The following is a 24,670-nucleotide window of genomic DNA, read 5'->3' as shown; positions in this document are numbered from 1 at the left end:
GTTGGGATAGATTTGGAGACTACAGGACATCCCCATGGGGGAATAAAGACAGAGGTGCCATAGCCCTTGCCCTCCATGTTCACATACATGATAAACACAGGAAAATAACAATTTGAAGAAAAGCATTACCAAAATACAAGAAATCAGTATGAACGCCATTGGTGCTCTTTCCAAAGACTGGAAGCATTTACCTTGTTTCAGCCTTATTAAGCAAGGCCGCCCATCTGCTATCCAAGAGACTCAGTTGTTTCAAAATCTTCACTTTATCTGCAGGTTCTGCTGTGGCGGCAATTTTTTCTCCTTCCCGTTTGATCACCTCCACAGTAGATTTGCGGTCATCCAACAATCTCTGGAGAAGCTTAAGACACAATAGTAAATTTAAAAATAAATAAATAAAAAGAAAGGAAACAAAGCGATAATTTTATCAACATATGGAAAACATACACAAAGTACTTGTGATATGTAACAAAAATAACTTTGTGTGGATTCACATACAAAAGGACCTGAGAAGTAGGATTTTTTCAAAAAAACTCATTTTGTTTAATGATTCATTATTATTGTGTCAAACATTGCAGTGGCGGCTTTTCATACTAAATAAAACAAATATTGATAAGGCCACTGAACCATTCGTTATTAACTTGTTAATATGAAGTAATGGAGTAGAATGTGCCGCTTAGGATAACTCCTCTGCACTGAGAGCGCAAGATCCCAATTATTATAATGAAATGGGAATGCCCTAAACAATCAACAGTGATCTGTCCCGTTGAGATAGAAAAGGTCATTATAAATCACTGCTGTTTTCAAAACCTTTCCCCATATTAAACAATCCAACGCAGAAGGGAAGTTGAAAGTCAGACCAAGTTCACAAGCTAGTGAGGCTACAACTAGAGGCTCTTGGTTGCTTTTAGGGGGTAAGATAGCTCCTAAAATTCTTTACGAGGATGAAAACTAAAAAGAGCCTTTAAATATCATTTCCACAATGAACCGAGGGGGAAACATGTCAGAAATCCCCAAAGCTGGCTAAGGAAGACTAATATTTCAGGATTGAGCCGTGGAAAAAATTTCAATTTAATGCTTCATTTTGAGAAACCTGGAAGGGAGTGTTTGACATAGGTAGCCAGAAATCAGGATTCCCTTCCTCCAATGAATCAAAACAAGTATTTCAGGAATAAGTGCAATCCCCAGGCCCTGTGTGAAGAGCAGTGAGGAAGGCACAGGTGTACAGAATGCTGAGTACCGCACTGCTTCCTTAACCTGACCCTGACTGATGCCTAAGGACCAAAGGCACAGACAGTCACCCAGAAGTAACAAGGTGGAAGGGTATTTTCTCACTGTCACTTTGGGATCAAGGCCACCACAGCAGGAAGGGAGGGGAACAGGGCTAAAGAGAAGGGGAAGAGATGCCCTCTCTTGACACAGGTCAGAGCCATCATAAAATCAAAGTACAACAAGTGGTTTAGGCAGTAAAGAGAACAATTAAGTGGATTACTTTTGGTAAACTTTAACGAACAGCTTCTAGCAATTAAGAAAGCAAAATCAATAGACAGGTTTTGTTGGCTAAGCACAGTTCATTAACTCTGGGCAAATAATAAATGTTTAAATCGTGAATGGTAGCAATTATACTATTATATTTAACACCAGATTATAGTATATATTTATTACATTATATAAATTATACATATATATTATTTTATTACATATCATTATATATTACCATATTTTTTCAAAAATCAAACAAATGCAATGTGTTTCCTGTTATATTTCTTTAATCCATACCTGTAAATCTATTTCTAATAAGTTAATTTCCCAAGATACTAAAGTCTTCGAAGAATTTTTAGAGAGAGTAGTACTGGGTGTCAAAACCCAATTAAGCCTCTTAATCCAGTCTCTTCCTTTTAAAGGTCCTGTCTTTTTAAAGAGAAGCCTTATCAGTGTGCTGTGTGCCAGGTGCCACCCCCCCACGTGTCATTTCAAGTCATGGCTGACAAATCAATACTGGACAGGTCACTAAATGCTTCCTAATGACCACAAAAATTGTACATGTGGCCCCAAGTAGTGACCATCCCTCTAAGAAGTGTCTTTCCAACTGGGTCCTGTATTTGCTGAATCAAAAGACACAGCAGTATGGTTCTCAGCGTATGTGAATCAACTCTCTGCCATGTCAGTACAGGCTGAACCATAACAAACTGCCCATACTGACTCTATAAAATAGGCAATTGCATGTGCATCAACCTAATACACAGGAGAACAATATTTCTGTTCGAAGTCACCTTTTCGGTAAGTGATGTCTTCGAACTCAACTACACTATTTTTTAAAATTGTACACACACACCCCTCCACTCAGCACTTCCTGTCCCCCACCCTCGCACTCTGTCTCTTGCTAATAACTCTTATCTCCCATCCCAGTGTTATTTATCGATGGCTAATGTAACACCATTTACGTGTTTACTTTGTTTATTGTCTCTCTCTCTCCCCGTTCCTCCCTTACCACTAAACCTTAAACTCGATGAGGAACGTCTATGGTTTGTAGTCAATGATATATCTCCAGCACCTGGAACGATGGCTGACCTGTGGCAGATGGTCCACAAATATTTGTTGAATGACTAACAAAACAATGTCTAGAGCATTGATTACCAGTTAACGAGGATATCCTATTAACACAAATAAAGAGAGTCACAAGGTGAACTTTTACTCTCATTGTTAAGATTTAACATGAAACAGTACGAAAGCTCCGCTAACTTACTTTCTGCTCTTGTATCTGGGCCTTCACCACCTTGAATTCTGCCGATGGGGGCTTCTGATTGGCCACAAGCTCCTCGGTGTCCACCATCCAGCTGAGTAGGGACTCCAGGGCATCCTGGAACCTCCCGCAGTGCAGCAGGGCCTCCTGCAGTTGGGCTGCTCGCTGGGCCACCTGCACAGCACCAGGGATCCCCAGTTATCTACTGCATTCATGAAAAATGAAATTTGCCCACCAGCCAACACTTCCATGCTCATCTTCCCATCTGGTCACAAATTTTCTTTTCCTTCTCACTTAAAATTCACCCAAAGCATTGCTAGTGGGCAGGATACAGATGGAAAGGAGACAAACGCAAAGTTAGCAAGTAAGCCAAGGAGATAAGGTTGCCATCTCAACCAGTCAGTGCAAAAGGGGAAGGCTTTGAGATTCTGGAAGTATCCAATACATTTATGATTAGCAATGAATGGTTCAAATATTTTAAGGTTACTGAAAGAAACAGTGCCTTATTCATTTTTATCATTATCCCTGGGATTCATTCTTTATTTCCTACTGTTGAATATTTTTTTAAAGACTAAGATTTAAACAACAATATTATTGTGGGGAGAATCAGAATTACGTTCTGCTAGGCAAAATAACTATGAAGTATCCAATTAAATTCTGCTAGATCCAAGCTCTATAGAGTCCTTTCTTGACAAGCCAGCGCCTTTGTCGCCCAGTAAATGGAGTCTCTGTGTTCTGCATAGAGATATCCTATTGCCCCCTCAAAGGTCTTTTCTTTTTGGGCTGAAAAAGTAGTTGGCAAGATATTTTAAGCTCCATGGAAAGTATTCACACCTGACACTGCATCCCAGTTGTATTTGAGGAGTGCTGTGGTATGAATCAAACTCTAAAGAAGGATAAATGTCATTCTGAGATCCAGCCACTGCTTCACATTTCAACGCAAGGAAAACTCCAAGAACAATCCCCCACCACGACCACCACTAGATGAGCACTGCCATCCCGAAATCCTTTTCTGATCATTTCTGTCACATAAAGAGCTGCCACTGTGCGTCAGCGTCACCTTCTTAAGATATCAGAGCATTATTTTCCAGTGTTTTCCATCATGGGCATTTAGAAAAAGGTGGGATCTACATCTTATCAGTAAAATAGTATTTGGACTTAATGATCTATAGTGAGGTGCAAACCCTTAGTCCAGGGCAAACAGACACAGAGCTGTACTGTGTGACCTATTACACAGTATGGAGTGAGTTGCTGACATCTGAAAATTAGGTTTCACATAAAAAGTGAGAGTTCCAAGTTCTTTGCAAAATAAGTAAAGGATTTGGCAACAGGGAGCCCAGATCCCTATGGGACACTAATTATGGAGCCAAGTAGCCCCTGTGCCCTTGGAGGTGCATGTGCTCCCACCAGCCCAGGGCCAGGATCCTGGCCGCCTGCCGTCACAGCTGTGTGGTCAGGTCCCTATCCTCGTGGGGGCAGTGGGTGGGGGAGGTCCTTCCTGCTTCTGTGCTGCCCAGCAAGCCCTGGGGGCATCTAGGGTGGGCTATCAGTTCATGGGGATGTCAAGGAACAGGCAGGTTTAGGGAAGCTTGGCTACTAGAAATACGACTGGTGGTCACAGCAAATGCTGGAGAAGAACAATCCACAGAAATGACAGCAAAGGGGGTGGTAACGTCACCTTCTTGTTGAGGGTCTTCCATCGTGCACTGGCATTGTCCAGGTCCCGCTCCAAGGCCTGGGTGCTGGTGCCCTTAGCGGCACTCTGAATGAGGCCTTGACCCAGCCAGTTCACATCCTGCTGTTTAACCTGCAAGGGTTCAATCTCTTCTTTTTGAAACACCTGCATTGGAAAGAACAATAATTATATGAATTATAGTACCTAACAGCCACCAAATATAAACATCTGTCCAATCATCAGGTATAGATTATTAGAAATAAAGATTTTTGTTGCCTATTCATGTGTTACAGCTGCTTTATGAATAATAATGAGAAAGTAAACTAAATATAAATTCACAATATTATCAAAACCATTCAGGTCAGAAAGAGAATGATAAATACCGTATGATGTCACTTACATGTGGAATCTAAAATATGACACAAATGAACTTATCTACGAAGCAGAAACAGACTCACAGACATGGAGAACAGACTTGTGGGACTTCCCTGGTGGCGCAATGGTTAAGAATCCACCTGCCAATGCAGGGGACACAGGTTCGATCCCTGGTCCGGGAAGATCCCACATGCTGTGGAGCAACTAAGCCCGTGCACCACAACTACTGAGCCTGCGCTCTAGAGCCCACAAGCCACAACTACTGAAGCCCATGCACCTAGAGCCCATGCTCCGCAACAAGAGAAGCCACTGCAAAGAGAAGCTCATGCACCGCAACAAAGAGTAGCCCCCTCTTGCCGCAACTAGAGAAAGCCCGCGCGCAGCAACGAATACCCAATGCAACCAAAAATTAATTAATTAATTAATTTAAAAGAGAGAGAACAGACTTGTGGTTGCCAAGGTGGGGGAAGGGATGCACTGGGAGTTTAGAGTTAGTAGATGCAAACTATTACGTATAGGATGGATAAACAACGAGTTCCCTTACTGTAGAGTACAGGGAACTATATTCAATATACGTGATAAACCATAATAGAAAAGAATAGAAAAAAGAATGTATGTATATGTATAACTGAGTCACTTTGCTGTACAGGAGAAATTAACACAACATTGTAAGTCAACTATACTTCAATTTAAAAAAAAAAAGAAGGTATAGAAAATGCTAAGGAGCAAAATGGTAACGAGGGCCCAAGATGAGCCTTCCTGGCAAGAATCCTTATAGGCCCTTCCAAGGATGCCTGCTGCTAACTGGCAAATGACATTTGAGACTCAAATTGGAAATGGAGGTCACTGACAAGAAGATGACGTGAGCCAGAGGGGCAAATACAGGGAAAGAAACAGAAAAAAGAGGTAGATGGGCACTGCAATAGTGTGGATTCCTACACGTCTAGCCCCTCAACGCCTGTCAAGATGCCGACGGGCTTGCAGGATGCACGGAGGCCTCACCCCACGGATCTGATCACACAAGGCCGGCACAGCAACCCTGGTCACCCTTGGATCACTGCCTGCTCTGTCAGCAGTTTTCCAGCACTCTCCCTGCCGACTCTCCATCCCACCCAACTTATAGGCCCCGCTGCCTGTAACTGGCAAAAGATCTAATTAATGTATTAGGGTAAAATGCAAGTTCCACGAAAGCATAAATTTTTCTTTTCCTTATAGTCGTTCTATACCCTGGACCTACCACGGTACCTAGCTTGTAATATGGACCTGTTAATGATTTGCCAAATGAATATCAGCATAGAAAATTTTATTTATATCTTGGGGTATATGATGATAACCCCTCAATAGATAATACTGGGGGGGGTACATCAATTCTTTCACAGATAATACAAATGTTTTTAATATAGGGCTTGAAGGATGCTAGGAAGGCAAATAATTTAACTAAGGAAGGAAAGCTTCAGCTAGAGATTAAGGTAAGACAAGGTTTGGGGCGCTGAGTCATTATACAACAGGCCACTATATAAGTATATCAACAGTCCAAGTGAATGAACAGTTAAACAGAATATATGAAAACAATAAAAACAAATATCAAAATAGGACTTAAGAAAAAATTACAGGCACAGTATGGAAAATAATTTTGAAAGATGTAGAGGCTGCCAGAGACAAACTCTGCCGACTCTGGAGCAAGCCCAGCACACAGGATACTTCTGTGTTATAGTATGAATGAGTAAATTAAAGAACAGCAAACAAATAAATGATCATCTCTTCTAAAAGTCCCCTCTTAGCAAAAAGCCCAAACTTCTTCCACAGAAAATCCAGACAGTTTCCACACTGGCTAATTGTTTCTATATAACAATACTCAGTATAAAAAGTCAACTACACATAAACAAAGAATTATAAGAATTCCCCAAATCATTGGGAAAAAATTACCGTATGTCTTTCATGATTTTTAAAAAAGACAATAATTTACCTAATAAGTCAACAGAAACTTACAGGAAGGTAGTGAAAACAGAATTTGGTGCTATGATCCTACTTCTTTTCTATACCACTTTCCAAGTTACTGTTTCTAGGAACTAATAGCTGTAGATATGTTTTACTACTTACCAAAAAAAAGAGGGGGGAGGGAAACTGCTACATTTTTAATTCCAGGAACTTGTCTGATACATAAGGATGCAGGGGAAAGTTTTATTCTCCCTCACAGCTAATTTTCAGGGCAAAACAAAACAAAACAAAAACCTAATAAAAACGTTCCAGTAAATTGCCTTAATCCCTGGACTTGGTTTTAAAGAAATGAATTTCAGGGTTGCCTATCAGCGTAGTTCTGGGTGAGTCTGTGGTAATTTTCTCAAGTGCTAACAAAAATACACTAAGGTTAAAAAAAGATAACTACTAAAGAATCTATATACTCCTAACAGTTTACTTTCTACAAATAAACTGTAAAAATACAGTAAAAAAGAAAAAGTACTCTGCTAAGCTTTCAAACTAGCATGCCATTTAATGCAACCTCATGGAAAGGGCATCCCTGATTAGAGCAATTATTTCATAGACTGATAGTGTCCAAATTCCTTATCTCTCAGTAACAAAATACCTAGGAAGAGAGACTCTCCCCCCAATCTAACCCATGAGTACACAAACACAAGAGAAGCTTAAAATAAAATAAAATTACCTCTGAGGCAAAGTTTACCAGAAGAGCTTAGGAAAAGGACCAAAATAGCTGAACTTCAATCTAAGTGGGAAGAAAAAAATTACAGGCTTGACAACCAACCTCTCCCTATTACAAGGCAGTACGCTTTACTTGCTTACCTCACTCACCACTTACCAAAAGTGAGGGGCTATACAAGTGAGGGGCAAAATACAGCACAATTACCTCTCTCCCCCATGCAGAGCTACTGAGAGAATATTTTCAGAAGGTGTAAAAAGTCCTCAATTTGAGGAAAGCACTTCTCAGACCAAAACAATACTGTGTTGGTACCTTCCTAAGCCCGTTCGAGCTTAATAAATCCAATATAACTGCCCTTAAATGGCTGGGTCTTAAACCACAATTTGTGGAAAAGCCTAAGCCTAACATAAATTCACAGTGGAGGCATTCAAATGAAAGGGAACAGCCACCGTCTCTACAACCAGGAGCAGGACTCCAAACAGCTGGGGATAATCACGCTCCTCAAAAACGGTCCCTAATTAATTTGTTGTTATGATCATATCAATATCTGTCATCTGGTAGGGTACTAGTCAAACCCCCCCAAAGACAAGACCGGATTGACCATGATTGGAAACACCAGTGGCCACTTGACAACACTACCACAGACCTTGGGCATCACAGAATTTCCCATCTCCGTTAATTACCTGAACTGAGTGAAAGCCATTACAGACAGGGTCCAAGGTTCCTGCCCGGGCCCTTGTTTTTCGGGCAGTGGCTTTCTTTCTCACTGCTCTGAATTTGGGGGAGCATTGCATAGGGATCGCCTCCATCTCCTGGGCAGAAAGGGGAGCCTCCATGTCCTCTTGAGATGCTACGTTGGATTCTTCCAAATCGTATTGTGTCAATAATGTCAGGTTTTCTACTAAACTTGCGCTGCCCCCATCTACATCATTTCCCCCCAGATCTGTGTGAGGGAGAGGCAAATCCTCAGGAGAACCTCCCATAAATTCCCTACTTCGTGCTGTGCTTTGTAATTCTCCTGGTCCATATGTTTTTCCTTCTTCTCTGGGGTTAGAAATACACTTGTTTTCTCCCTCTCTTGGCAAAATGAATGGGTCAGCCTTAAGAGTGCTCTCTTTGACATCATTCTGCAGGCAGCAATTTTCACCACGGATTTCCCTTTGACCGTTGACACGTTTTGTTTCCTCTGGTGGAGAAACATCATGTAAAATAGTTTTGAAGTTGTCATCAAGGTGGGCGCTTCTGCATGAAAGCAAGGGGATTTTCTGTTCGCTGATGGAATTAACAGAAAAAAAGGGTCTATATTGCTCTGCTATGTGAATATCTTCAGCAGAAGACAAGCTTCTAATTCGGGATGGGTCTCCAGGTAAAATGCCCTGTTTTTCTTCCCTCTCGGCTGGAGGACTGCATAACCCAGAGTCATCCTCCTCCGACGTGAGAGAATTACTACCCCCTCTGCACTTGCCAGCCTTGGTAACAGCACCTGACAGATCAGGAGGTTCAACAAAAGAGCTTTCACTTTTGTTTGCATAATCCATAAAATTGGCTGGGACGAACATTCGCCATGACCGTCTATGCTCTTTCTTTTCTGCGTGAGATTTGGCTTTGGGTAATCCTGTGCTTCGGATGATATCGCTATTTAGTTTGAGGGCATCAAAGATCATCTTTTCATCGAGTTTGTGAGTTTCACGGCCTCTCAGCTCAAATGCACTGGAAGAAGCAAGGGCACCATTGGAGCATAAAGAACTGACATCCAGTGTTCTGTGACTGTAGGGTAAAGTCCGATCTGTGAAATGCCTGGAAGACAGGCTCCCCTTGGAACCAGAGTCGATCTGCTCATTCAGCCTAACCGTGTCGTAGATGGAGCGCTGCGGGACGTAACAGTCCTCGATGTTGAGGTCCTCCTCTTCCTCACCCTTCCCTACACAGGGGGGATTCTGACGTAAACAGTCCGGTCTGCTCAGCGGCTTGCCCATTTTGGAGACAGTTAAAACAAATATTGCAGCTCTTGACACAGAAAGTGGGAAATAAGGCAATGCATCTTTCAGCAAAGCACACTTCTGAACAGAACTATAAAGTGTCTCCAGCCCAAGGACGCATCTCACATAACACACGTCGTCATAGATGAGGTGTTTAAGGCCAGCAGCAGGGCACCGGTCTACTTTGCAACCCTCCCTTTACCTGGTGGTTTGAGAATGACTCTCAAAAATAAAGTGCATCATGAGCAGAGAACAGAAGTCTCCTTCCTCCTCCTACCCAGAAAGGCCCCCAGAGTTCCCTTTCATATACTCCAAAACACAGAAAAAAGAAACCAAATAATGCACTTAACAGTGGCTCAAACACTTAGAACATTCCATTGTCGGTCCATTTCCCTTTTTATTCTAATTTTGCATCTGAGATTTCCAGGTTAAAATTTCCAAAGGAGCCAGCATCTTAGCTGGCTGAATGTTAATTTCAGCAGTGCTCTGGTTAACTGTAATCCACTTAAAGACGGCCTGCAAAACTCCATCTCTTTTATAAATAAACCAAGGTTCAGAAACTTAAAAGACAAACCCAGGGACCATGGACTGTTCCAATGAAGGCACAGAACAAGTCTTCAGAGAAAAATAAGTTAAGTCTAATGCGGTAAGAAAGTTCAAATTTTCTTTTACTCTTTTTGGGAGTAGCTATAAATAATCTTGATTCGAAAGGCAGTCTTTCTACCCATATTAAGCTTCTTCGAGACTATTCAGAATTATCCAAAGAGGAAAAAATAGGCTTTTGGGCGGCCAGGCCAGTACAATCCAGCGACCGTTTAAAGTAAACACAAAGCACGGTGTACTATAAACTCCCCTAAAAAAAAAAAAAAAAAAAAAAGCCGTTTTCAAAGACTCTTATCTGATCCTCCTTAAGACGACGGATCCACCTGAGGCAACTGCAGCAGAGAAGAGCTCCGGGCTTCCTCTAAGGCTCGGGCTGCTGGGACCCCGCCGGCCTTGAAAGGCGCAGCTGGAGGCGGCGGGCGGGCGTCCCGAGCCCGGGCGCTCCCGGGGGCGCATCTGCCGCGCGCCCCTCGCCGCCGCGGGGCCCGGGCTCCCACTCCGCCGCTACGCGCTCCCGAGACCGGACTCCGTGGGCATATCCCCCGGACTCCGGCCCCGTCCGGCCGGGAGCCCTCGAGCCTTTGAGGGGGAGGTGCCCAGAGGCGGGCGGCTGCGAGGCAACCGCCTGGTGGTGACATCAGCGCGAACCAGACCCTGTCCTGGAGGCGCGGGGAGGGCGGCGCGGGTTCGCGTATCTGGTAACTGGGGAGGTGGGGGAGGGGCGAGCAGAGGCGGAACAGACACCAGGAGCCCCGCCGGGACTGCACCCCTGGGAATAGGAAACAGCTGGATAAGGGCTAACAGGTCCCCATCCTTCAGATGAAACCATACTCCCGTGCGCTGCAGCTGCGGACTCTTAGACGTTTAGTGTCTGCAAATGCAGAGCGCGCATCACTTTCAAGTCGACTCTTGTGTCATTCTTTTCAAAACCCAAGTTCAAGTAGAACTGTTCTCCAGAATCAATTATTCCTAAGCTTCTTCGAGAAGAAGAATATGAATATTAGCGGACATGAATATTAGTCGTTACTAATAAGCATGCATTCCTCTTGAATTTGATGCAAGACTCAGGCAAAGATCAAGGGCAGTTAAATGACTCTGGATGTTTCATTAACAAAATCACACCCACTTTTTTTAATCTACTGAATAAACACTCTTTAAAAATACTGTTTGAAAATTAACTCAGCAAGCCAAACCTTAGCCTTTGGGGGTGTGTGTGGGGAAATTTCATAGATTCATTTAAATAAAGTAAAATCTATCCATTCCTTATCTTATGAAATAAACAACCATGCCAGAGTAGCAGATAGAGGGCAGATTTTCTTTCCTCAATCTCACAAAATAATCATTTGAACATAAGTAAAACTGTGCTGGCCCCAAGTGAAGACAGTTCTATTAAAAACAACCCTATACTTTCTCTGATAACTTTACAGAAAAGATGTGGGATGGACCTTTTTTACCTTTCATAAGAAAATATTCCAAAATGATTTTTATAAACCTAAGAACTGAATCTTTGAAAAAAAAAAATCTATCCATAACTGGAACTCTACAGGTTACACACCCATTCAACAATTATTAGATACAACTCAGTATATGGCCATCATGAAGTTGGAAAAAATATCTATAGCCAACTAGAAGGGAATATATACATAATAAACAACCCATCAACATGATAATATCAATGCCCACTCTTCAGAGTCAAGAAGTGAAATACTGCAACAAGCACTTGATCCTGTCTAATCACACAGGCTGTTGTGACATGTGGATCATAAGACAAAGAAAAACGTGCCCACAGTTACCACGTTTGAACAGTGGGTCGTGCCCTAGGCTGGAATCAGCAGAAACTAAGGGTTTGACTGTCAGTTGCCACTCCCTTCCCATATAAGCTATTTATTCATGGCTACATGAATAATAAAGTTTCCACAGAATGTGGACCAGGGCCTTTCTCTAAACAGAGATCCTCCCAGAACTTTTCATAAGAAAAAATGGCCCTAATTCCGCCCAACTTAGGCTCTAACTCTGGATCATTAGCACAATTCTATTCTAGTCTTCTAACCTTCTGTAAAGCTAAGAACAGCAACCTCACATTTCATGTGGATAGTACACTTTTAAAGCTACATAGACAATTCATTCATAAACTCAACCATTCATCAAACAGTGCCCACTATTACCAAACAGCACTGAGAGCCCTGGCAAAGTGCTGGTGCCCAGAGATGCAGCACCCCCGCCCCTTCATGGCTTACAGTAAAGTGGAGAATATGGATGAGAAAGTGAGCAGAGTACAGCTGGGAAGCAGGAAGTGCTATGGGAAAATGTCCTCTAGTTGATTATGTTTAAGGATGTGCCATTTATTTAATAATTGAATTCCTATTTTATTAAGCTGATTTCAACTAACTCTACAAAGGACGATCCTAATAGATTCTGATTCAAATTGAAATTTGTACTCTTAATATTACATTGGTATTGATGACAACAACTTGTATATTTATCTTTGTGACTTGGAATCAGATTCCAAAGATCTATCTGGATAACATAAAAGAACTCACATTTAGCGCATAACTGGACTGGCTGAACTTTTCTTCCTAAATTTGGTTTATGCAGCTACTTTCAATGCTATGGTCTCTAAAGTTAGTAAAATCGAGATGTACTGAACTGTGTTAAACGCTAATCATGATACCTAGCTCTCTCACATTGTCGTAAGAGAGAAATACACAATGAATAAAATGAGTAAGGTTCTTCTGAAAAGTAGTCAACAGTATTATTTCATACATACAGAAATCACAATGTTAAACTGGTCTCAAAACATAACTTTACACAGCCTACTAGATGTGATTCAGTTAAAAAATCTTCTAAAGGCAGATGATTTTAGAAAAGTACACAAATACTAATTGAATTATAAGCAAAACAGTATAATTTTCTCATTCTATATTTCTAAAATTAAATTAAATCTTTTAAAAGAAAAGTTCCTGAAAAATCTTACCACAAAGTACAATGATCCACATCATAGAAAAGGTAAAAGACTAATTTTACCAACTGAAACATGGAGTTTTTAGAGCTGAAAGGCTAGAGATATTAGGAAATTCAAGTGCAGTAAATGGACAATGTTTGTGAGTAAATGCACTATTATCCATAAAAACTGACCAAAGTATCTTCCTGGCCCAGGTGCTCCTGAAATATGGATTAGAAGCCAAACAAGAGATGTGGTTTTTTTTGCTGTGAGTACAAAACTAGGCCTTAGAAACAACAATTTCTATTATTCTTTCAAAATAGATAATGCCATTAGCTCAGGAAAACGGAAAGCAACCTGTGTTCTTAGTTTTCTGATAAACTGATAAACAGCTTCACATAAATGGGTCAAGGGTTTTCAAGGATAGTCATCAGATGAACATGCAGTAGCTATTTATTTCAGTGGAAAATAATTTATATTTGAAGGAAAATAGGATATTCAGACCCCATGACAAAAGCAAACAAATTCAGAAACACTTAACAGGGTGACTGATCTTGATGGGAATTTATCTTGAATGTTAAGGAGGATCTGTAATATGCACTCCTTTTCTTCCTGGAAGTTACCATCACAGCATTTACCTACCCGAAGCTATTATTTAATGAATGATTACAGACCTAGAGAAACATTTAAAAAACATTAACCCATCAAATTTTCTTATCCAGAAACCAACGCATCATTTCGAAACAACAAAGCAAATTCCTCCCTCTCTGCTCCCATTTCTCACACACACACACACACACACACACACACACCCCTTTAAGCAACTTTCCATGAGAGTAAAATAAATTATGTAGATCTCCTTTTATCTAAGGAAGGCCCATGATAATGACAGGAGATGCTATAGCCTGGCGCTTTGTGTGTGCCGGTGGGTGTGTCTGGGCTGGGGGTGGCTGGGAGAACCACTTTAAAATGAAGATACAAATTTATCCAGTTAACAACAAAACCACCAAAAAATCCCCTGGTATAAAATCTCTGGCTGGAACTGCATTCAGAACAACCTACATGAACTCCTTGATCTTTTTTTTTTTTAAACTGGAATATAGTTGAGTTACAATGTTGTGTTAGCTTTAGGTGCACAGCAAAGAAGTGATTCAGTTATATACATATAACTGAATATATATAGTATATATATACCATTTATGACAAGATATTGAATATAGTTCCCTGTGCTATAGTAAGTCCTGTTGTTCATTTTATATAGTATAGTAGTATGTATCTGCTAATCCCAAACTCCTAACTTATCCCTCCCTTCCTCCTTTTTTCCCCTTTGGTAACCGTAAGTTTGTTTCCTACGTCTAACTCCTGGATCTTAAATGAAGCCATAGGAGTTAAGAGGCCACATGACACCAAGAGCATGGCGTTAGTTAGAAGCAAACATGGAAAGAGCCCTCGTGCCACGTTCCCCACCAGGACAGCCTTTCGGAGTAGGAAGAAGGCCCCACTGGCTCTGCTGGTGTGTGTGGTGCGACCATGGAGTCTTACGAACCTTGCCATCACATCAGCGCCATCGTAGTGGCCTCGTGCAGCCTCTGCTTTGGTGGGCCTTCTGTGTTGCCCAGCATAGGTGATATTCTTTCTTCCTAACATCTTAAAGCCACTCTGATATAGCTGACTGAATAATGTGACCTTCCTACAAAGCCCATGCATCAAAGTACAGTTTCTATAGTGAAAACATTGTCACCTTTAAAAATACCACAGGAAGGTGTTACGAAACCTCCCTGATAACACAGGCTCATTAACAAAAATCCAGTCAAGTAAGAATATTTCCCCAAGAAAAACCTCTTCTGCGACAGCTTTACTGAATTTGCTCCTGTTTTTGACAAAAACAGAGAACAATTTGTCATTGACCTCTATGTAACAATACGGGCCACTGAGAAATCATTATTAAAGTATTCTTTGGACAGTTTAATTTTATCTCTAAAAATATGGTGACATTACAGAGGTTGTTGTAGGATCATTTAATAAATATCTTAAGAGGATACTTGGAAATTGATTTTTTTCAGCCATACCATTTACAATTAGGACTCAAACCTCCCGGCTCCCCCAGCTTCACGGCGCCTGGCATTCTAGTTCACCCAACATGCTCAGGAGGATGCCTGGGTTCCACACTGCCTTCCCCTGGACCAGAGAACATTTATCACAGCACAATTACATGTGTTCCGGTCTCTGTCTCTGGTTTCAACTCGGTTTAAAATTTCCCTGCTTTTAGAAATCTTTGGTTCAGAGAGACTTGTACCAGTGATGTGTTCATTTGTGGGAACAAACCGAATGACAACTGGAGAAGCAACAGAGTGGCCAGAAAAAACAGTAAGCAGGCTGTGGGTAAAACTTTTTACCACGGCCTAGATGGAGCTGGGGAGGGTCATATATTTAGCTGGGATGTGACTGTATATGTTCGCTAAAACATCATGTTTCTGTGCCCTTCACTGAAATGAAATCAATTCAGTGTGGGGATAATTGGCTGTTGATGACATCATAGGAAGGGTGGCACCTATTCCTTGTATAGAGTTGGTATGTCTTTGAAAAATAAAATAGAAATGTGGAAACGTTAATATTACCTGATAATGTAGTTTAGATTTGAAGATAATCTTGAGCAGGAATCTTTAACAGGAGGTAGGGATAGGGGGACTTTTTCCTTTCTGCCTAGGAATTTATGACAGTGTACACAGAATTTAATGCAATAATACAGAAGTATAAGTAGAAAAACGGTACTCTGGGTTATCAACAGTAATAGAAAATACCTCAGTCTTTAGACATTTTAATCCAATGACTAATATTTAGAAGCAGGAAAACAATCCACATTGTTTAAAAACCTAGCTAAAGTAACATAAAGGGTAGTACCAATCTCTTTTCGGAAACTTCGAATAGCTTTCACTGACAGTGAATTAGGACTTTTGGTTCAGAACAGCATTTGTTTTCAATCATTATGTTTGTGTTGGTATTAAACATGAATTAATTTTATCCTGTCAAGGACATTAACTGCTGTTTCCTAGGTTAAGTTTAAGGGGGGGAAAAAAAAAAGAATGGAACCCAAGAGGTCTGTCTTACCTAGTTTAAATAATCCATTATGCTCCCAGTGAATATAACGTACCCCGACTGAGTAACTGGGTAACAGCTATGAAGCTCCAGAAAGACTCTGAAGGTAGCTTATTCTATAGTATGAAAAACTGTCATAAGATTTTACCCATGACATTAGGTTAAACAGAAGCTACCAGGTAGAGTCATGTCAAACTGCATCATATTTCGAAGTCTGTAATGAAAATAGACCCAGTACTTCGGTGCTTTTCTGTTTTATTTTTAGAAACTATAAAATAGCAAAATACTAGCTTTTTACTCAATGCAAATTATTCCACTTAAAGCAATTTTTAAAATCTTCCTAAAATATTATGTTAAAACTAATGTCCATGGGCTTCCCTGGTGGCGCAGTGGTTGAGAGTCCACCTGCTGATGCAGGGGACACGGGTTTGTGCCCTGGTCCGGGAAGATCCCACATGCCGTGGAGCAGCTGGGCCCGTGAGCCATGGCCGCTGAGCCTGCGCGTCTGGAGCCTGAGCTCCGCAACGGGAGAGGCCACAACAGTGAGAGGCCCGCGTACTGCAAAAAAAACAAAACAAAACAAAACAAAACAAAACTAATGTCCAACCAAAGCTTAATCTCCAACAAAAACTAAGTGAAGATCTGAATTGAGATAATTTACAACTTCAATCAAAAATGACATAATCACTAAGACAAGGAAATGTTTGGTGCTGGTGGTAACTGTCATTATCCTCATCACAACATCTAGAGATACATTTCTAAGACAACACACACACACACATTCACCTCCTGTTATCATAGTGTCTGGCTTTACAGAACACGTTCCTTAAGTGAGTGTTCCTGGTGCTCTGGGTTAAAATAAACAATGGCTGATTGACAGATGAATGGATAAAAAAGATTTGGTACATATATACAAAGGAATATTACTCAGCCATAAAAGAGAAGGAAATAATGCCATTTGCAGCAACATGAATGGACCTAGAGATTGTCATATTGAGTGAAGTCAGACAGAGAAAGACAAATATCATATGACATTGCTTTTATGCAGAATCTAAAAAAAAAAATACAAATGAACTTATTTATAAAACAGAAAGAGACTCACAGACATAGAAAACAAATTTATGGTTACCAAAGGGGAAAGGTGGGGGGTGGGGAGAGATAAATTAGGAACTTGGGATTAACACATACACACTAATATATATAAAATAGATAAACAAAAAGGACCTCTGTATAGCCCAGGGAACTATACTCAGTATTATGTAATAACCTATAAAGGAAAAGAATCTGAAAGAGAATATATATATATATATATATATATATATACACACACACACACACACACATATATACATATATATATAAAACTGAATCACTGTACTGTACACCTAAAACAAACACAATATTGTAAATCAACTATATTTCAATTTAAAAAAATCAGAAAAACAAACAAACCAACAGCAATGGCTGGTTACTCAGGCCACCCAAATCAGTCTCCAGCAAAGATGATTTGAAAATTTCCCAGAGAAGTGTAAGATGTACAACGTGATGAATAAAGTTGACCAAAACACTGCATTATATCCACCAAAACATCCAGGCTCTGACACTTACTACCTGTGTGACCTTGGGAAAGTCACTTCCCCTCCCTGGGTCTCTGCTTCCTTACAATAAGATGGGGATAATGACAGTACCCAGTTCTCAGGACTGTCAAAAGGATTAAAGACAGTCTAGAGTCATGCTTGACACACACTAAGCCCATAATAAATGTTAACTGTTGTAACTGTTAGTTTTTAGAACATACACTGGCAAACACACACACAAAGAAAAGAGAATCAGTGATTGTGTAAGCATATTTACCATAATATTCTTATTGTTTTTTACCTATGGCACTGGCATATACCAAATGCAGATGACTGTCTACTTGGAAACTTTCATTTCAGTCACTGGGTCTCAAGACACTGAGGGTATGTCATGATATTCTTTATTACTGAATTTCATTAAAATCAGTCAACTCCTTAAAAAGTAATGAGAAAACACATAGACACAGCACGCCAAGTGGCTTATTTTAGAAGACATGATCACTTTGTTTTTCTTCACAGTCAAATAAAGCAATCTGTGTAACCGTGAACAGTAACGATGCTTATTTAGTGCTTTTCAGTTTGCAAAATAATTTCAAAGCAACGCGTGAGCGAGCCCCTCCTATCCCTTGCTTTTGCTTCCTTTCCGAAGACCTCTCCACAAGCAGAGCCATGTTTTTCACTGTCCTCATGCCTGGGGACCCAAAGAGGGGGCGTGGACAAAGCAGCAGCACTGATATTATTACTTTTGCTCATTTTCCTATAAGTAGTTGAAGCAGTGAAGAGAGATAAAGGCCTGCTCTCTTTTTCTAAACAAAGTCACAGAAAACCCAAAGAAATGATAACGTTTCACAAAAGCATGCTCAACTTTCATCAGTACAAAGACCACCTGATCACTGTCATGGAAGCGTTCAAGCTTTGTCAGGTCCCACAGAAAATTCCAGAGACTCACTCCTAAGCACCCCCCTACCCCCTGTCTTCCAAGCAGCAACTGTCACAGAACTTTGTTTTTCTAACAGACAGTTCTCTTATATGAAATCTTTATTTTGCAAACCACAGTGTGAAAGTGTGACAGGGCAATGAAGTTAAATCAACAGTGAGGCAGCTTCCTTCTCCTTCCAGAATCAAGACCCAAATACAGAACCGCAGGTTCTTAATCCCTGAAGAAACTGGGCTTCAAAGGCACTCTATAAACAGCAAACAACCATAATATAACAAAGAAGAAAAAGAAGCTACTTTGAAGTTACTTTTCAAATTTCAGTCACCTAAAAATAACACCACGAAAGAGAAACAAAGGAAAGACTTTGTCAAGTATAACAGCACAGAATTCAGGAGGCCTATTTGATTTATATTCATTTCTCCTGGGAAATGATTTGTTGTTTTGCAAATTCTGTTTCTATTTAATCCTATTTGATGCTTCACGCATCACTGCAGCCTTTACTGGAAAGTAAAACTTACTTCATGAATAGAACAGGATCCCCTGCAACCCTACAGGTTCCTGTCAGCCCTGTGCAGCAAAGGCTGGACAGCTAGGACCCTCCCTGTGCAGGTGACCCTCTCTCCAACGAGATGCGAGTTCTGCACCTGCTACCCTAAGCGGATTCACATCACTGACCCTGGACCTGGCCCACCCTCTCCTCCGACTCCATCATCAGGCATCACTGGGTGCTGCCAGTCAGTACACATTTCTCAGCCCCAAGGCGCTCAGAGTCCCATCAGAAATAATTTACTCCCAATCGTCTGGGGCCAGGATTACAACAAGGAACTCTACCCCTGCCTTTTAAAATAGGAACTTGGGGAAGAAATTCAATTAAGAAGGAGGAGAAGACTATAAAAAGGGAAAGAGCAGGAAAAGACTATAATTCACCATGAAAGAAAATGCTGGGACGCAAACATGAAGAGAACACACTTTTGATGTGATGGATGGGCCTCCGCGGTTGAGTTTAAAATACGGACGTGGTCACTCCAGAGGGCAGCTGTGAGTGACATCAGAAACAGACACCAGCTTTCCAAGCACCCTTTGACCTCCTAATTCATCACAGGCCTTATCCCATGAGGGCCCAAAGCCCCAGGAAGCTTGGACTCACCCCACGTACCTGGATATCCCCTCCGCCCACGGATGCTCATTTAAGCTCCAACACTGCATGACAATCCTACTTGAAGATGCTACAAAATAGGCCATCTCCTTCTATACCGATCAGTAATGTCTTTGAATAACCAAAACGCAGAGTACAAAGGAAGCACTCCCTACCTTGAACACATCAAGCTGTTGGTTAATCAACTCTGTTTCCATGCCAACAGGGCCTTGAGACTCCTCGTGCTCTTCAGCCTTCTGGAGTAGAGTAGAAAATTCCTTGAGTTTGCTGTAGAATTCTTCAAGGCGCGTGATGGTCCCTTCCACCTGCTCTTCTCTGGCTTGTGCACGGTCCCGAAGCTTGTTGCACTGTTTGCTTAAAGCCTCCAGGTCCCGTTTGATGCCGACCAGGTCAGGAGAGGCTTCCTCCATGGCCAGCATCATCTTGCAGGTCTTATTGGCATTGGTGTTGCTTGCAATGAGCGCTTCCAGTTTCTCCAAGAAGGCTTTAATAGCCTCCCTTTGCTTCTGCAGCGTTTCCACATCTCTCCCCACTGGGGCCATGCTGTCCAACTCATCATCAAACTCCGCAAACTGAGAAAACATCTCTCGGATGGTGTTCTGGAAATGGCCGATGCCCTGAAGCTTGGTTTCTAAGAAGGAACACTTTTCATCCACCTGCTGGCTGAGGGCGCTGTGCTCCTGGACTAAGGCTTCTGCTTGGAGGAGAACCTCGGAGGTGCCCTTGGAGTCGGAGGCCCCCGCCACAAGGTCCTGGGCGAGCCCCTGGGCCAGATCGACCTGAGGCTTCAAGGTCTGAAGGGCTTTCTGCTGAGTCTGCAACACAGTCAGGGACTTACTGCTGTGAGCCTGGGGCCCCAGAGAGTCGTGCATATCTAGCTGTTCCTTTGCACACTGAAGCTGCCTCTGAGCTTCTTTGGAAACTTCTTGAAATTCTTTAAATTTCTGGGCCATGTTCTCCAGAGAGAATTTCTTCCTGTGCACTTGCTCGGTGGCCATGTCCAACTTCTGGAGCAGGGATTCCTTCTCCTCTGCCACCGCCTCTTTGTCCACTTCACAGACACGGAGCAGGCTGCTGGCTGCACTGTTTAGCTGTTCCACCATCCCGAAGTGCTGGTCCCTCTCCTTCTGCAGAGACTTTAACTGGGCAAGAGATTTCTCTGTCTCAGCAGGATCCAAGCTACACTTTATTTCCTTGAGGCTGTTTTGACACCTGTCTATCCATGGCTGGAGCATCTCCACATGTTCTTTATACTTGAGAGCTTTTTCCAGTGAATCTTTCACCCTGTCTTCTCTTTCTTTCACCTGCTTCTGAAATCCATCCCAGTTGGTTTTAATCGTGTTCAGTTGTAACTGTAACGCTACCTTCTCAGACCCTTGTGTTTTTAGTAACAGGTTTTCACCTTCCGCCATGGTTTTCTCATAAATGTGAGACTCGGCGGTCAAAGTTTTCCTGAAGTCTTTCTGATCTTTCATTAATGACTCTAAGACCTCGACTTTGGCTGATATCGGGGGAGATTTGTTCTGTTCTTCCTTCTTGGTATCCAGCCAAGCCTGGAAATCTCTAGACATTTGCTGAAATTGATGAGAGCTGGCACAGGCTGACTGAAGATGCTGGACATGGTTCTCTAAAAAATAAAACCACAGACATGTTTATTTTACATCAAAATGTTGAATAAATCTGCAAAAAGCCAAGAGAAAAACCACCAAATAAATACACAGAATAATCTAAACGCAAGGGCTACTAGCACTGACTATGAGAACGACAAAAGCGCTTACGTTATGGACAAAGGCGGTGGGGGAAGGGCAAGAGGTGAGGACTATGGCAAGAAAAGAGACAATAGAGGCTGGATACTAGAGCCACCTCCATCCTAGGGCGGGGAAGTGACAACTGTTCAAAGCTCTAGGTGATGCTGATAAATAACCAATCTCTTATTAAATGTGACTTTTCCACCTGTGTGATTTTTTTTCCTTTGGCCCTGCAGCATGCAGGGTCTCAGTTCCCCAACTAGGGACTGAACCCGTGCCCCCTGCAGTGGAAGCGTGGACTCTTAACCACTGGACCGCCGGGGAAGTCTCCACCTGTGTAATTTTTACCCATCATGGAGGCAATGTAAGGCAGCCCATGGGGACGACATGGGTCTGGATCCCAACTCAGCCTCTCAAGAGCTGGAGGGCCTAGGGTGAACGATTAAACCTCTGGGCCTCATTTCCCCAAGTGTGAGCTGGCAACATTGATAGAAGCTGTCGTGGGAATGAGGTGACAGTGCGTGCAAGTAAAGCTCTGAGCTGAATGCCTGTCACGGAAGAGGGTTCCTAACAATAGTCACCATCACTGTAATCATCATAGGTAATGTTTGCTATCCATATCACGTCAAAATCAAGGAGTAAGTCTGAAACGGTTGCTATGATCAGTAAACAAATCCAATCAATTATTAAAAAACATAAACTGAGTGCCTAGTGTTACTTGGCAAATGACAAACAGCCACCAACGGGCTCTCCTCTGGCCTGCCCTTCTCGGGCCCAGGAACTGCTGCTGCTGTCTTGGACCATCCTGGGCTCAGCGGCCACAGAGTGATGGCTACAGCAGGCGAGAGAGGAAATCGTGCATAATGCTTCTCTCTCACACGTTTCTCTGGAAAATCTTCCATGATGGAGCCAGACGAACTAGCTGTTATCAAGAAAACGATGCCAAGCCTTTTTTAATAACTGTAGTCGTCTCCTTTTCTGGTGAAACAAGACTGTCGCATAGCATAAACACTGACACCTTTAAAAACCAATTTGTTTTTTTTACGGTTTTTTTAAATTGAAGTATAGTTGATTTACAATGTTGTGTTATTTTCTACTGTACAAGAAAGTGATTCAGTTATACATATATACACATTCTTTTTCATATTCTTTTCCATTTTGGTTTATCACAGGAGACTGAATAGAGTTCCCTGTGCTATGTGGTAGGTCCCTGTTGGTTATCCATTCTATATAATATCCTATGATAAGCCATAATGGAAAAGAATATTAAAAAAGAATGTATGTATATGTATAACTGAGTCACTTTGCTGTACAGAAGAAATTAACACAAGATTGTAAATCAACTCTACTTCAATAAAAAAAATTTTTTTAATAGTTTGCATCTGCTAATCCCAAACTCCCCCCTCCATCTCTCTTCTACCTCCCCTGCCCCTTGGCAACCACAAGTCTGTTCTCTATGTCTGAAAGTCTGTAAAAACTAATCTGGAGTACCCGAAGTTTCTATGGGCCTATGCAAAGTGGACTTTGCCGGCACGGGGTCCGCCTATTATCTGTGCAGAACTCCCCGCCCCTGCAACACTGTGTGTGCATGTGAACCCAAATCTACCCTCCTTGCATGCACCTCTCACTGTGGGCAGGTTCACTTTAGGGGCCTGGTTTCCCCAACAGCTTGGAAATAGGGAGTTCACTGATCCCTATTTCCAGGAAATACATGCATTCAAAGAAGACACACAAACCTGCTTTTAGTTCAAGATCCTTAAATGATTTTAAGATGCCTTCCAGTTGCCGACTAAGTTCAGCTTTCAAGTACTCTTCTTTAACCAGGGCTGCCAGATCCTCTCCCAGAGCCTGGGCCACTTTGATCTGCTTCGTTTCCTGCTCTATTTCCTGCTTCATTTTCTGGGCTGTTTCCAGCTGCTGGTTCATCGCGTCAGGGTGTGTGCTCCCGGCCACACTGCTGCTGAGTTTATTATCCAAGTCGGCCAGCTTATCGGAAAGGCTTCTCAGCAGGCTTTGATACTGGGTGCTTTTAACAATGGCATGGTCGATCCGGTCACATCTGTCCCTCAATTGTCCTGTGAGGCTGTCCCATTTTTGGGTCACAGCTGCTAGCTGTTCCTTCACAATCCCGTGGAAGGATGGGTGCTCCCCAGGTCTGTGCAGTATGCCCTGACCAGCCACTGTTAGCTGTTCATACTGAGGTTTCCGGGTATCAAATTCTTGCAGGAGAATCTAAGGTAAAGAGGTGATGAGGGCAAATAAACACACAAATGACTAGAGAATTAATTACAGAAAACATACCTTTAAGTTTCTAAACAGACAGAAATGGTAGTTAATTATCTAGTTTTTATTTTATTTTTGTTACTGCTTTCCTAGCTTTTATTTCAAAGGCAGTCCAATTATCGTATACTAATCCAAAGAGCAATGGTGCTTCACAGAGATTAACATTTTGTCTAAAATAATATCCCCCAAGGGAGACAAAAGAGAATAAATATTTTTGCTAGTGTGGGGAAAAGGAACAAAAATTCATGTACAAATTTTCACACACAAAGGGAAACACTGCTTTTAGACAAGTTTACATCACACTAACACCAATTTGATTTCTTCCTATTTGCATTTTTCTTTTTACAGGATTTTTTTAAATGCTCTATAGCATTTTACACCAAAGGAAATACACAGTGATAACAGTGTTAGGATATACAAACTCATGGTGTATTGATTTACAAAGGTTCTTTTTAAACATAAAATCGACGTTTACAGTCTTTTTTGTAAAGATTTAGCCAATAAATCATGTCGCTCTGAGCGTGCGGGCTCACACTGGCTTTCATTATAAAACGAATGATCCCCAAATGTCCTTCTTTTAGTAGAATATTTTATCTATCTCTGGGAGACTATGGTTAATTACTTCTCCTCAAATGTTTCTTTATATCTGTTGTTTCCATCTATTCAGATGAAGAACATACATGCCTAGGACAGCATGTGACTCAACTACCCAGACTGTTGTGTATTTTCAGAGTACAGATCAGCTTCCATGCCCCAAAACCACCACCTGCACAGAAAGAAAGCCCACCGAGACCACAGCGGAGCGCCTGCGACTACGTCTGACTTACAATTTACATATGTTTCTCCCCCTGTGGATTTATCTGCTCATAATTAGATGAGTCTAACTAACCCTGCAGGTTTCAAG

At 41.7% G+C, this 24,670-nt stretch overlaps 1 protein-coding gene across 5 annotated transcripts in view; it reads right to left on the bottom strand.

The window, feature by feature from the left end:
• Nucleotides 1-24,670, bottom strand: part of DST (dystonin) — a 494,628-nt gene that overhangs the window by 78,445 nt on the left and 391,513 nt on the right. For all 5 annotated transcript variants that reach the window (XM_012532210.3, XM_033424298.2, XM_033424315.2 and 2 more), the window contains 5 exons: nt 23,220-23,715; nt 19,891-21,362; nt 4,419-4,580; nt 2,744-2,914; nt 192-358 (listed from right to left, as the gene is read on the bottom strand). In XM_012532210.3, coding sequence (XP_012387664.2) covers nt 192-358; nt 2,744-2,914; nt 4,419-4,580; nt 19,891-21,362; nt 23,220-23,715 — 2,468 coding nt within the window. The remainder of the gene's footprint in view (nt 1-191; nt 359-2,743; nt 2,915-4,418; nt 4,581-19,890; nt 21,363-23,219; nt 23,716-24,670) is intronic.

The sequence above is a fragment of the Orcinus orca genome, chromosome 10 (assembly GCF_937001465.1).
Source record: "Orcinus orca chromosome 10, mOrcOrc1.1, whole genome shotgun sequence".
NCBI lineage: Eukaryota > Metazoa > Chordata > Mammalia > Artiodactyla > Delphinidae > Orcinus > Orcinus orca.
The sequence above is the reverse complement of the archived record's forward strand: the minus strand, read 5'-3'. Positions and strand labels throughout refer to the sequence as shown.